The 14640-nt window shown below is 43.3% G+C and overlaps 1 protein-coding gene across 1 annotated transcript in view; it reads right to left on the reverse strand.

The window, feature by feature from the left end:
- The window catches only part of LOC306944300 (calpain-13-like), a gene marked incomplete at both ends in the record, with an annotated part of 29217 nt that overhangs the window by 13817 nt on the left and 760 nt on the right, over positions 1 to 14640 (reverse strand). The window contains 9 exons of the mRNA XM_079532787.1: positions 1446 to 1591; positions 2844 to 3010; positions 3837 to 3911; positions 4543 to 4628; positions 5604 to 5672; positions 6631 to 6805; positions 8394 to 8527; positions 11032 to 11150; positions 11983 to 12052. Of these exons, the coding sequence (XP_079388913.1) occupies positions 1446 to 1591; positions 2844 to 3010; positions 3837 to 3911; positions 4543 to 4628; positions 5604 to 5672; positions 6631 to 6805; positions 8394 to 8527; positions 11032 to 11150; positions 11983 to 12052 (1041 nt within the window). The remainder of the gene's footprint in view (positions 1 to 1445; positions 1592 to 2843; positions 3011 to 3836; positions 3912 to 4542; positions 4629 to 5603; positions 5673 to 6630; positions 6806 to 8393; positions 8528 to 11031; positions 11151 to 11982; positions 12053 to 14640) is intronic.

Consider the following 14640-nt stretch of genomic DNA (forward strand, 5'->3'; position numbering starts at 1 on the left):
AAGAAATAAATGGCACAATCCTTTTTTACTTTTGTGTCTCATTCTACATTCCTTCTGGTAAAAAGCAGAAGCAGATTAATATCTCAAAGAAGTCGAAACTGGTGTGAGATAAGAATCAGACTCTATACACTGCTCAGCTCTAACACACAACATTAAACTTCCCTCACAGCTATGTATTAGTTCTCCACATCAATACCTAATTAAAGGCTTCATAGAGCTATCAGCTATGTCCATTCTGGCTTGCATCTTTGCCTGTGCTGCATTCCCCTCTCATCCTGCCAATGGATGACACCCTTACCAATGACAATGTGATGCGCCTCAAATGATACCGAACAGCGAATAATGCTGATGATGAATAATGGAAGTAAAAGCAGTTGAGGGGGAAGAATGAACCACATGAATCTTAGCAATTGCACTTTCCTTTTGAAAAGAGCCCCCTCTTAAACTTTTTACATGAAGATGCCACTTCCGACTACTCTCAGGCACTGAGGGTAGACACTGTGAATAATCTGAGGGAGTACAGCACTAAGGTCATCTTTCCTTCATTACCAAGGTGTTCCACAGAAATCCTATTGCCCTGGCGATCAGCTGCTCTGACTTTGCCCTTCAGCTCCTGCATGGGAGCATCTTGGAGCCAAAGTCAACTTCAGCCTGAGGCGAGCCATGGGCTGACACCTTACAGAGGTCACATCAGCCAGAAGTGACACACTCATCAAATTTCATCTGACCTTGAGAGCAAAACAAAGTGAAAACAGACCAAACCTTTTGCCTGGACAGCTTCCTGATTAAACAAAAACCTCTTTCCAGTGGTCTATAGAACTATGCCATGACAACCCACCAAAGGTCCTTTTTATCAAAATGAGTGACTAATCAAGATGGGCGTGCACCAAACTAGCACACGCAGGGATCTCCATGTCTGGTGACTGTTGGGGGACAGCTGATGAGGGTGCTGGAAGGACTGGGTTTCCCATTTACCAGGTGTGGCAGATCTAGTTGAGCAGCATGGCTGGTCTCTTGGCACCCTGAGGGCTGACAGATCCACACAGAGGATGCCCTTGAGTACAGATAGTGAGTTCCAGGCACTGAAGAAAAGCCTCCCCAGCTTTCCTGTAGGCTCCCTTCAGGTATTAGAAGACCTCTATAAGGTCCACACGGAATTTTCTCTTCTCTAGACTGAAAAGCCCCAACACTTTCAGCCTGTCCTTGTAGAGGAGTTTCTCCAGCCCTCTGTTCAACTTTGTGGCCCTCCTCTGGACCTGCTCCAACAGCTCCACAGCCTTCTTGTGTTGGGTCTGTCTTAATATGGAAGACATCCAGAAACTTGCTCCAAATAGATTTCTCTCCAAAAGACAGTCCAAAGACAATTAAATCCTTCATTTACATGTGCAGGTATAATAAGCCAGGTAGCAAACAACAAGATCTACATAATATCTAACTGTGCTTACCGTGGTGATAAGAAAGCCAATCTTCAATTTTTGTGCATCCTGCATACCCTCTGCATTTTTTTGTATGAGTGAAATGACCACATTGTAGGATTTGGGGTCATAATTTGTTACTTTGAAGAAATACTGAGGGTTCTTTGAAACTGCACCTGCTGAGGAAGTGTTATTAGATTAGTAATAGCCACTCAGACATCCCAGTAGTAGCCTCTTGTGTTAGATCATGCTTATGAAGACTCAGAAGAGCTAATTACTTCTCCAAAATGCTTTTGATGCAACAAAGCACTGTAGTCCCTTTATTAGCAGGGGTTGAGGAATCTAGAGTTAAACTAATTGCCCATTAATCATTTCAGAAATCTCTGGCAAAGTCATAAATGTCAGGCAGATTTCTCACCCACCCATCTCTGTTTCACCTACATGGCACACTTTCCCCAGGCAGGAAAGCAGTGATTTTCAATCCCCTGGCTGACCCTGTGGCTGAGCTGAAAAAGTACAGCGTTTTGGAGATCATAAGCACATAAATGAAAAACACAAAATGATCCAAAGATATCCTCCTCTTCCTACCTATTACTGTTTGTGATGCAGAAGACAGTCCTGAGGGCCAGAACAAAAAGTCCAAAGGTTTAATAAACAAGAAGCATCCCTGACAAGAAGTGAAACTGGAGGAAAAGGTCTGAGGTGTCAGCATCTACTTAAGTCAGCCTAGACATGAAGCCATGTTTTGAGAGGCCTTGAAAGTTTCTCCAGACCAGTCCTCAGCCTCTCCTCACATGACATGTCTTCCAGCCCTGTTACCAGCTTTGTTGCCTTCCTCTGGGCTCTTTCAAGGACCTTAACATCCCTTCTGTATTGTGGAGTCCAGAACTGCACAGCATTCAAAGTGAGGCTGCACCAGCACTAAGGGGAGAATCACCTCTTTTGATCAGATGGTTATACTGTGCTTCAGGCTCTCCAGTAAAATGCATGGTTTTATCTGGTCAAAAGACCTTGTTCAAATTGAGCTTTGCAGCACAATTCTTTCATTCCATATCCATTTAATTCCAGAGTACCTATTTCTCTAGGGGACCAGTCACATATTTGCCAGACCAGACTTTCTGATGAGGTCCCCTGTAGCACCTACTTCAACAGGCTGAAAGAACATAGACAAGCACATTTTGATTTTAGGCAGCCTAGAATCTCTAAATCACAAGCCCTCTTCTCTCTTTTTTTTTTTCCCCCCCCAACTCAGCAGCCAGTGCCACTGCTTTCTATCTGTTTCCCTAGCTGATAGGCGCTGTAATGAGAAAGAGCAGGCATTAACAACTACCAATCAATATTTCTGCTAACTGGTGCTCACGGCGAATGTTTCAGTGTAAGCCCTGGTGTAGAGGAGAGGATTGGGTGACTGCAGGTAGCACTTATTACCAGAGGACCAGTCATTCCTGCCAGTAGCGAGCAATGGGCTCCACAGGTTGATGTGTCTGTCCACAGACCATCCTGTGTGGTGCTGATCTCCAAAGTCCAGAAACGTTGGGGTGCAGTTACAAACACACAGCCAGGAAAACTGCTCCCGAAAGTTTTTATAGGACATCCTGCAAAGGAGAAAAGCGCACCTTTCAGTCTGAGACACCAGTTGGATATTCCTGTTCAGCCCCTCAGTGTCTTCAAAACAGGGTTACACAGCAGTGGCACAGCGTGCAGACAAGCTTGGCTGACGCTTAGCAGTACAAGTTAGCTCTCAGTGCATTTAGGGTGCCCCAAATGCACATAGAGCCCCAGCAAAATTAAAGGGCATGTTCAGTAGTGCCTTGATGGAGTCCTGCTATCCCCAGCACATCCCTGCCATAGTGCCTTGTACTATCCCACTGCAGTGTCCTGTCCTGCCTTCTATGCTTTGCTCAAGCCTGCAGTGTCCATCTCAGACCCATTTGTTGTTCATTCCCGTCTTCCTCAGGGAAAGGGTGCACTTTCTGAAGAATAAGAGCTTTTATAGAGAATAGCTAATCCATGGCTAACTGGATCTGAGAGTAACCGGAGGCTGTGAAAAGCCACAAGCACTTGCAGAGCAGTCAGGTGCACGAGCCCTAGGAGCTCAACTACTTATTCCTCTGAGCAGTCTGAAGTTCAAGCTAGTCACTTGGAGAGAGTGACAAAATCACTAGGTCTCACGAAGCTGGATTTTCACTACTACTACTTCTTTTTTTTTCCCATCAGCTTGTTGCACAGTATTGGCCAGCTTCACTTCTTCAAGCCTTGTTTCCTCTGATACCACTGCAACAATTTGCTGTTTGCCCACAACTAACACAGGCGTGCTTTGAACCATTACTAAGATAGAGAAAAGAAATGCCCAAATGACCCCTCTTTTACAATGAACACACAGAGAAAGCCTGATAGACAAAAGGATCAGATGGGAAATACCAGAATTCTCCATCATTTTTCTTTCTGTAGAGCTCTTCCTTAATTTCAGGCTCAACATAGTCCCATTCTGGAGAGCTGCAAACAGGAACAAACAGCTGTGAGAGGTACAAGTTTCCATCTTTCCAGCCAGTCTATTCCTCTACCGAGTTCATCAAGTTGAGAGGGATGAAGAGGGGTAAGATAGTGCACATGGGAACAGATTTGTGTTAATATTCTCATAACGAAGACTAGCAAATAGGGCATCTTTGCTCTGCTTAGGGTTACCCACCCTAGAATGGGAAATCCTGCGTCTGCCCCCTGCCCCTAATGCTTCTCAGTGCTGATAGCACAGCAGTGTGCAGAGGGCACATTAGCCAGTCGGATGTATTGTTTCTAAGCAGCATGTTTATAATTAAGGGAGGATTGTACTTTCTGTTGAATGCAAGTTAAACATAATCAATAACTCAATCTATGCAGCTTACCCACTGAGAAAAATGCATACATCGACAAAAAGGTATATCTGAGCTAGGCTTAGCAATGAGTACATATGAAAGCAATGCTTCATGAGTTTTCTCAGCTGGATTTCTTTGCAACTGGAATCAAGGCTATTAGGCTTCTTGATTTAGAAGCGTTTGTTTCATTACAATGGGTGTGAGGTAGAGATACTTTTAAAATTAGCCTATACAAGAGTGATTTGCCTTAGGAGATGGAAGCTTTGAGGCCATACCCATCACTCCAGGGCCCCTTCCACTCCCCGTGGCCCCATGGATTCCAGACTCTGATGATATGTTCCCAATGGTTCTTGAATCTTATCTGTAAAGATGGAAAAAAACAAATCTCAGTCACAGCTTTTCATAAGCATAATATTCAGTGATAATATGGGAAATAAAATACATCTTCTGTACTATGGAAGCCTGGCTTAACTGCAGCTAAAAAGACAGTGCCTTTTCCTGCTAGTAAAGGAGTGATGATGGAGATGCCCTTGCTTTCCCAAGGACAGCAAATAGCAGAAAGTTGACACAGAAATGGCACAACTTCAACAGCTCTGGGAAAGTCCAATGCGAGTTCTGCACATCTAACACTGTGTCCTAGCAAAGACTCTGGGAGAGGAGGCCACTTGACTGCATCGTGCGAATGTTGACAGTCAGCATGGAGAGGTGATGATAAATAAAACCTGTCTCCCTGTTTCTACAATATCATGGCTTCCATATCTGGAGTTTCTGGTGTCACTGTTTGAAGACAGAAGAAACACACCTTCAGAGTGAAAATGAAATGGCAGAAGCGGAAAGGAGAAGTATACTTTTGCTTCTGGCCTCCTTACGCACACTGACAGTGCTGGAAAAAAAAATGCCACGACACTCTCTTCCCATATGCAAAAATCCAATGGCCTGGGCAAGCTCCTGACCACATCCCTGCAGCACATGGGATGCCTTGACTCTCCTGTAAATGAGACATACGTCTTCTCCTTTCTGCACATACCATGAGCAGCAGGAAGCTAGAAGAGACCGCTCCTTTCTCCAACAGGATTTGGAATCTAGCCCCAACCCTGGGAGGGCCAGCCAGAAACTTCTCATCAGGAAAAGTTACAGGATTCTGATACCCTCTTTTCATTGTGCTAGAACCTCTGTATCTCCCAAAATTTGAACTAAATGCTTTCAGAAATCTCTCCTAATGGTGGAAAGTTAATTACAATTACTCAGAATGGAACAGCAGTATGGCTGCCTTCCACATCCCTGTGGTGGACAACCAGTATGAGACCGCTAGGCAGGACCAACTCCACAATCTCACCTTCATGGCTCCTGTGACAGTGTATGCATGACCTTGCACAATCCCATTCCTTAATACTGTGTTTCTCATCTGCAAAAGAGTGAAAATACAGCTTATATCTCTCTGCCATACTGCAAAGGAATGGTCGTTGACTCCCAGAACTGGCATGGGAGAAAGAGATTCAGTTTTAATTTCAGCATTATCTGAGATGTACCAGCTCCAGAGAAACGTGACTGCAGCAATGAGCTGTTCAGGAAATATAACAGAAGTACACGTCTTCCCACAGTTGAAAATTTTTAATGGTACAGAGCTGGTGCAACTACAACATGATGTGGATTGGGCTGCTAGGAGGATGAGAGCCTCAACATCTCACTACAGCCCAATGTTATGCACCTGACCTGAGGGGTTTGTCTTTCACCAGCTTGCAATAGCCAAACTTTCTGTCCTAACAAACCAGACAATACAGAAGCAATGGAACATGCCTTGCAGTTTTCCTTGACATGCTGTATAAGCCCTTGTCAAGTCTTTTAATAAAAGTACTTAATACATCACAAAATATTTTCCAGCTTCACAGCATTAATATCAGTGGCCTGCAAATCATGATATGATAACAGTATCCCCTTACAGAAGACAGGAACATTTTGGCTTTTCTAGAATCAGTCACAAAGCTATAAGACCAAAATCAGCCCTGCTGCAGGAAGATAGCACTCAGTCACGGTGGAATTAGCTAGGAGACACACAAAGCTCAGAGACAGCTGAGTAATTGATTCTATCAAGGTCAAAATGGGAAGAAGGCCCCTCAGAGAGGGATGTGAGTCTTCCCTCCATCCTGTTACCCACATCCACATTCAAACCATCTACAGCTACCCAAAAGCCTTTACATTCCACATTGCATAACCTTATTTACTTTCTGCTGCCAAGATCTCACCAGGCATCCATGAGCTGTGGCCATGAAACAGAGTGATTATGGATGTCCTTTTTTCACTCAAATGAGTAAACTTGCTGCAAACGTAGCAAACAAAGATGTGCTTCTGGCCTTGTGACTCACCCGGCCTGAGGTGCTACATCCCATCAGACACTGAGATTTGCTAGCAGCTTTCAGAATATCCTCCAGATCAGGAGGGGGGTCCTTTAATGAGAACTGCATTTGGACTCCACCTGTGAAGTCTACTAAAGCATCAGAAATGTAGCCCCCGTGCAAGTTCTGGTAGGAGCCCTGCAGCCTGAGAACAGAAAAAATTTCAGTAGTCCTCACACCGTGGTTTTATTAAACAGTGGACAGTGATGGCTTCTGAAATGAACACAGGTACTGAGACAGTAAAAATGGGAGAGCCAGAGACTTTAGGGCCAGGTCGTGAGGTCAGGTAATGAAAGGCAACATGACTGAAATAAATGCCCAGACAAACACATATCCTCTGGGATGAATGAGGCAGGGGGACTTCCTTCAGTGTATTCACCCAAACCTGGAACACCTGTCTGGAGTCACTATGGATAGTGGGAAATACGTAAGGTGCATCTTGTGCCAACAGACACGCTTTAGGGGGATGAGTTGAGTCTCATCCTCAAGTATTCAGTTTCTTTCTTCTGAACCAGAAGGGAGCCAAACACGATTAGTTTAAATGGATGCTTCAGCTAAACGAAGGTGAGCTGTTAATTCCTACGTAATACTTTGTCATGGCTCTTCACAGAAACAACCAGAATTCCTTTTGCAATTGGAAAATAGAGGTCACTTCTCTGTATTTCCAATGCAAAACTGAAAAAAGTTTTCAACACTGTTCCCAAATTACTCTGCTAGAGTGCAAGAGGGCAATAATTTAACGTTGTCAACACAGTTCTTCTGTCTTTATCATGCGCTTTTTATAGAGGCAGCAAATAAGCTGGAACACGTTGTATTTAGAAGAGGTAGATCATGCTGTTAAAGCTCACTACGCACACTGTATTTAATGTACATAATCAAATGAAGTCTGTGGCTAACTGTATTTTGAAGAATTGTCCCTGTCCTCCACGGATGAAAAGAATTAGTCACGGGCACTGGGGAGAAGCTTCTGAAGTGGGAATCTCATAAAGAGCATCTCCTGCAAATTTAATTTAGTAGAGGTTTGCTTTGCTTTGTAAATAAAATCTTATGCAGCAAACTGCTACCAGCTCCTCTGAAATATCTCAGGGCAAAAAAAGAATCCTATTCTTGAGCTACTCAGATGCTGCTTTAGCATTTGCTGATTCTCAACCGGATTTGCTGAAATAATTAGCTCTCATTACCAGTTTGTACTTCACAACAGTTTGTTCCAGGAAACGTCTGCCAAGCCCCAGCCCTTCAGACTTCATTCTAGCATGGGAATTTCTCTTCAGAGTATTTAATAACAGGCAGCATTACAAATGCTAAAGAATAACATCCTGATCTCATTGTCTCCACCCAACATCTGCATGGTCTCTTGGTGACTACAGAGGTAATCCCTGCACAGTCTGCAGTTTTAAACAGAAAAATATAGAAAGGAACACAGAAGTGAAGAAATTTGCTTAAAAAAAAATGAAGGGAAGCATAACCCCTTTGTGTAGCTAGTCATTACCTTCTTCATTTTACTTCTCAGACACTAACATCCCAGAGTTGGACAGAGTACATTTAGGTCCTCAGCACGAGACCTACATCTCCAGGTTATATTGATCTTGTGCTTGCACACAGCCAGTTTCTTACAAAAGCACAGGACAACACGCACAGCTGTGAGCCTCAGTTTCTCCCTTTGTGATCTCTGTAAAGCAGGGGGTGAAGCCACCCCATAAAGCACTCAGCACTGGGTAGGAGAACTGACTTACTTGGCATATGCTTTTTCCAACAAGGATGGCCAGAATTCATTCGATGTTCGAGGGTGTACAGACAGGTAATTCCCATTTAGGAAAGGCAGCCGGTCATCTATCACTACATCCACCCAGTCTCCAAATTGCCAGAACTGAAGGAAAAAAAAAAAAAAAAAAAAAGAAAAGAAATAGAGAAAGAAAAGAATGAGCCCTTTTTAAGAGCTTATATTCATGCCAAGCAACTGTCTCCTGAAGCAGCACAGGAATTAATCTAAAGCATGGATACGTGCAAATTCTCTCCCAAACTACTTCAGGCTAATGGTCTAACTTGTGGACCAAGCTACCACGTGACTGTATTTCCCATGGCAGAGGATATCATTTGGAAACAAACAGACCTGCAGTCAGTGGGAGGAAAAGATTCAATATGGGAAATATGCTAATATTATTGGGTGACAGCAGGAGTTTCAGTTGATAAACAATCGAGCAGACAGTTTGGTGAGCCTCACACTTGGATTTTTGCAACACAGCCTTGTCCAGAGAGTCTCTGTCAAGATCAGGTCCCTAGATTTTCCTTTCTCCATATTTCAATTAAGACTCAGATATGTGCTGTTGTGGAGAGGGACAGTATAGTGACTAAAGATCGTTTTGAGGCGTTATCCATCTCCTCAATAGATGAGGAGGATGCAGGTAGTGGACAGAGCAGATGTTTCCAGCTGATGGAACCTTTTAATGGAGAAGGCTGGAAAGGAGGTCCGTGGGGATGGCCTAAAGGAGCCATTTCCAGAGTCATTAGCAGATTAATGTACCTTAGCATGATTCACAGTCATAAGAGGCCAAGTTCTTATTTGCAGTAATGCTAAGGCCTCCAGTGGAAGTATGCCAGCAATAGATTTAGTCTACCATTTTATTTCATCAGCTTTGGCCAGTGAAAAATCTCAAAGTGAGCTGTTCTTTCAGAAAAGGACAAGACCAGATCAGGTCAGATTCCCATTTTAAGTTGATGCACTCTGCCATAAGCCCTTGGAGTCCCTGAGGAACATTTCTGTTTCTTTTCCCAGGCTGAACAAGGAGTACCTTGCTCACATGTGGCAGACCCTGCCTCAGAGGTATCAGTTTATGTAGCAGAAAAAGGGATTCCTGTAAAAGCGCAAGACTAACTTAATCCACGTAGGTCCTTTAAGTTTTTGGAGGTTACGTGGAGCCTGATGTCCCGGTTGCACAGTTTACATAGCTCTTTAAACATCCCTGGTGAAATAAAGTCATTGTAAGTATTCTCTAGACAAAAATGCTATTCATCTTAACTACTGCTGATGAAATGCTTAACACCCTTAATTCTTGCTGATGAGCAGCCGGCACGGTGGAGGAAGCCTGGAGCAACCCCTCGTACTGCTGAGAGGCAATGCACTCCAGATCCAGAAAGGAAAACATTATTCTAATACAAAAATTGGAGCTTATATGATTTGTCTTGAGATTGTTCACTGAACTGAGGTCTGGTGGCTTTGCCTGTGGATGGCAGTAAAACGTCTGTGATGGAGTAATTGAAAGACATTGCCGAGAAGTCATTTCCATTCCGAGTAGCTTTCTCAGGGGTTTATCACTTGAGGAAAGCCAGAAACAGTTGTATTGATTTGCAGATGAGATGTCAGGAAAAACATTTTCAAATACATAAGGTATTTATATTGCTTAAGATTTAAGGATTGTTCCTAACTAATCCTTTCAGAGCTCTCATGAGAGAAAATTTAGCTTGCATCTTTTTCATTTAAGTGGTCTAGAATCCCTTCAGCTGGGTTGCCTCACGTAATGCACCTCTGCATGTTGGAAAAGGGCCAAGGCAGAAACATCTGATATTCAGAGGAGCAAAGGAACAGAAATTTATCCTGCCTATGAGATAATCTTCCTGGTGCTGATCCACGAGAGCTCCAAGCGGTAAAAGAAGTGTCACTGCCAGAGCTCTTTGTGTATAGCAAAACAGACTTCTGAAAAAAGGAAAATGATGAGTGGCCAAGTAATATACTGATTCTCTCTAGTTCCCATTTAGCTTTCAGAGCTTAATAGTATGGCAAATGCTTCTAATCCCATAAGATATTTGATTGACTCAGATGCAAGCAAGCAGGGCCTGACAGTCACTCACATCTCCCTGTCTCTTACCTGAGAGATTCAGAGGATATCAAGAGTTGGTAGGAAGTGAAATTTACTACAGGACTTTGCTCCTCTCTCTGAATCCGTTCCTCTGACCTGTCTCCCAGGGTTTGCAATTTCAAGTAAATACTACCCAGCTAATAGGGAAAGTTGAAACATACTGGAAAACAGAAAATGAGTCCAAGTAGATAAAAACCATAAGTGCACTGACAGCCACAACAAATCAAAGCAGAAACCAGAACGTCATCTAGACTATCTGTGTACACAGATCCATCCAAACAACTGGTACCTATACCTCTGGAGTGGGTACAAGTCATAACTTTCAGAAAGGGCTTCAAATTCCCAGGAGTTTGATTGTACTACCTGGAAAAGGAGGACCCACTAGAAAATTTGGGATTTACCACAGAGTTCTTAATTGGTTCTCAGAACCAAAGCACTCGAGGATGTTGAGATTTTCGGATCCCTAAATAATCCAACCAGCCAAGCCTGAGCAGTACAAATATGGCAGATTACTTACCCGAAAATGGAAAATCCCAGCATAATCACTCTGGAATCCTTGGTCCTTTGGTAAAACATTTTCCAAAAATCGCTTCTGCATTGTCAGGGAGCCCAGGGCAGCCAGCATCCAGCAGTCACCTCGAGCAAGGGAAAAATCCAGACCATTCAGTAAGTTATTCACTGTTGCAGAAAATAACTGGCTCATCAGAAGAATAGACTTAGACATCTAAGAAGCAGCTTATTAAAAGAAGCCAGTATTCTTCTGTCTTCCTTCTGTTCTTCAAAAACATTGAAAAGCAACCTAGCATTCACCAGTAATGCCCCATGGGAGCCCTGATGCCACTTAACAATCCTTGGCTACTTTCATACTTATCTTTTGTGGTCACGTTGAGATCTGCAGTCTAGAAAGTAGCATAGAAAACCTTCACAGCTCCCAGTGAGGTGAGAAAAAGGAAGACAGCTCTTACAGTACGGGAGCTGCTCTCAAAGACAAAGATGATTATGAGCTGGAAGGAAAAGATGGAACTGATATGAGATGTAGACACATATCTGTCTGAGTAGTGTAGAAGATGGACAGAAGTATCATAGGAAAAGAAAAAAACACAAAACAGTAAGAGTGACCAGATGGAGATGTTAGGATGAAATACATATCAGAGCTGTACCTACTTACCCAATAATTATATTTAACCCTTGTATTCAAAGTTTCTACCTGGACTTATTTAGACCTTGTCCTTATATAGAGAGAGCGGGTGCCATATATGCTAAAGTAGCAGGGATTAGAGCTCCTGCATTTGGTAATCCTGTTAAATATCTCCAATAAATTGCATCCAGACTTGCAGCAGTCTGCAGTGAACTACACTGTTTACCGAGGTCACCATGATTCATGCCTTTCCACCAAGAACTCAGAATCACAAAGCAAGCACAGGTTATTGCTCCCTGTCAATCTTTTCCAAAACAGGAATAACCTTACCTATTTCTCCTTGAACAATATCAAATCTGCTAACTCCGTCCATTATAAAAAAGGGGTTTCTCAGAAGCTCCTGAAAGAAAGAAAATGCCAAGAGAAGTGTAGGGACCCAGCCTCTGCCAGCCACGAGTTCCTGCCCCTTTCTGAGTCCCTAACTGGCTTCTCATTTGGGTTTGTCCAATGCTACAAACACCTTTCAGAGGGCTCTGTGCCCAGCTGCCAAACCATAAAGTTTTCATGGAATCGGATTCCTAGCGAGGTGGTGAATTCCCCATGGCTGTCAGTGATCAAGAGGCATTTGGATCACAGAATCACAGAATTGTAGGGGTTGGAAGGGACCTCCAGAGATCATGGAGTCCAACCCCACTGCCAAAGCAGATAATGTCCTCATTAACATGCTTTAACTTTTGGTTAGCCCTGAGGCGGTCAGGCAGCTGGACCTAATGACATCTGTATGTCCCTTTCAACTCAACTATTCTTCTATTCTAGTCTAATCTATGTTTGTGATGGGAGCAGCACTTTAGAAACCTAGCCCTTTTCCAGCAGAAGGAAAGGGAGGAAAGGAAGTCTCCAATTAGCTCCTCATTCTTCCAAGGAAATACAGTGGGCATAAAGCATCAGGAACTACTGGCTGTTATTGAAAGCATAGCTATGTGCCTAGTTACTTTGCACATTGGTATGCAGACTTCACAATCCATTAGCACTCAAATTGCATGATAAACACAGAAGCTAGATTTACGTTTCTTGAAAGTTTGCTGTGTTTCACAAGAAACCATTATGAGGCTTTGTAGTATTTTCCCCTGGGTTATTCCATTTCTGTGTTTGGTACACTACCTGTATAATAGAATGCTGTATAGATCCTGCTTAGCACAAGTAGCTAAATTAGCAGAAGACTAAGACTGATGAACTTTTACACATCTGCAAGTAACGAGGGCTACAGAGCCAGCTCCAACTGGAAAATTAGAAATTAAGAAAAACTGCATTGACAGACCACAGCCATCAGCAGTCATACAGTCCTGCAGACAGGAGAAAACAGCTCACCTAGAGACAATGAATGGAACCAATCCAAAGCAGAAAGACTTCCAGATATTGGTACTATTGGACTGCCAGGTGAGGGCTTGGGAATGTAGAGTGTAAGGGCAAAACTGCCTAGGGATTTCTTTGCTTGCAGTCCCTCCTCAGAAACACCCAGCTTGAGCTGTTGCTGTAACTTTAACTCTGAAGAAGAATATATTTTTTATTTGTGGCTTATTAGTGTCCTGGAAGCGAAGAATAATAAAAAGATTGGTGTTGTTTGGAAGCTAAACTCTCCTCGCAGCTAGACAAATCTTAATTCAGCAACACTGCTGTGCCTGTTACAGCATTGCTCTGGATTAAGAGGCAAAGCTGCTACCACTGTTCTCCATGCTGAGGGAATTTCCTAGCTCTGTGCTGAGGATGAATCAGGCATACACTGATGTTGCACACCCGAATCCACAGGAAACCTCCACAGAGCAGCCAGCACAGAAGTGAACCAGTCAGACTAACAAGGGAAGGAAGAACAAGGAATGCGCAGCGCTGGCTCAGACCAAAGGTCTGCCCATTGCAATGCTGTCTGATAGGGTGGTGAAAAGTAAGCTCTGCTGCTCCTCCTGCATACATCCATATATATTCCATCCACTGGGGGTCAAAGGACTTTCTTGTCTCGAGGCTCTATCAACAGTTAGATGTGAAAAAAACAGGCTAATCTTAAGGGGTTTTCCCTGCACCACCAGAACTCAATTTCTTGCTTTGCAGCAGGATAACTCAATTCCCGTTCACATCTTTTCAGCACAAATACCTCAGTGCCTTCAAAACCTGCCCCAGCTCTCTGTCACAGCTGGGATAGAGGTGCTTGGACTGCACAGAAGGGAGCCCACCAGCCTGAGAGGAAAGCCCTGCTGGAGAACAGCCATCACTGGAGGCAGAAACCCATTCAGATTGCACCTGCAACTCCTTTGTGTGGTTCAGCCTAAAACACAATGGCAACTACAAACAAAGGAGGTAAATAGGGGACAAACCTCAAGACTTTGAAAGGAGAAATACTGAACAGGATATAAGGGAGCCTCACATTTCCATAGTTTGCTTAAGGCAGCTTACACGACTATGTACATTTGTTTTCTCTATTTTTATTTCTTTGTATTTGATAGGTGTTTCTGCATTCCTCCCCCATGCCATTAAAGCTAAGTTTTTAGGTTAACTCCAAGCTACCATCTGCTTTATTGTCTGAATAGAAGTTGTCTGTTTCTCCCCTCTGGCTACAGATAAGCCAAGACTGATGCAGCAGGAACTGCAGCTCAGCTTAGCTGTGTGCAAAGATCCTAATTCCAAAACCCTTTTTTTTTTTTTTTTAAGGGCTCGGTTCTGTTTATTCAGTTTCTGTGTTCAGATTTCTTTAATGTTGATGCTGTTTCCGGGAAATCTCTGGGAATTAAAGAAAGTGCCAATAAACAAAGCATCACCCAAAGAAGTGTAGAATTAGGATAAGCATTCTGTTCCTGAAATACCTGCACCTACTTTGCAAAGGGCAGAGGAGGAGGAGAGGTCAAATGTGGGAAAGCCCTTCTGCAAAATGACTGTATCAAATAATGAAACTTCTATGACTTAAATAAGTAGCAAGTCCCATAAGACAAGCATTGTCTG

This window comes from Tetrao urogallus (genome assembly GCF_951394365.1).
Source record: "Tetrao urogallus genome assembly, chromosome: 2".
Lineage (NCBI taxonomy): Eukaryota > Metazoa > Chordata > Aves > Galliformes > Phasianidae > Tetrao > Tetrao urogallus.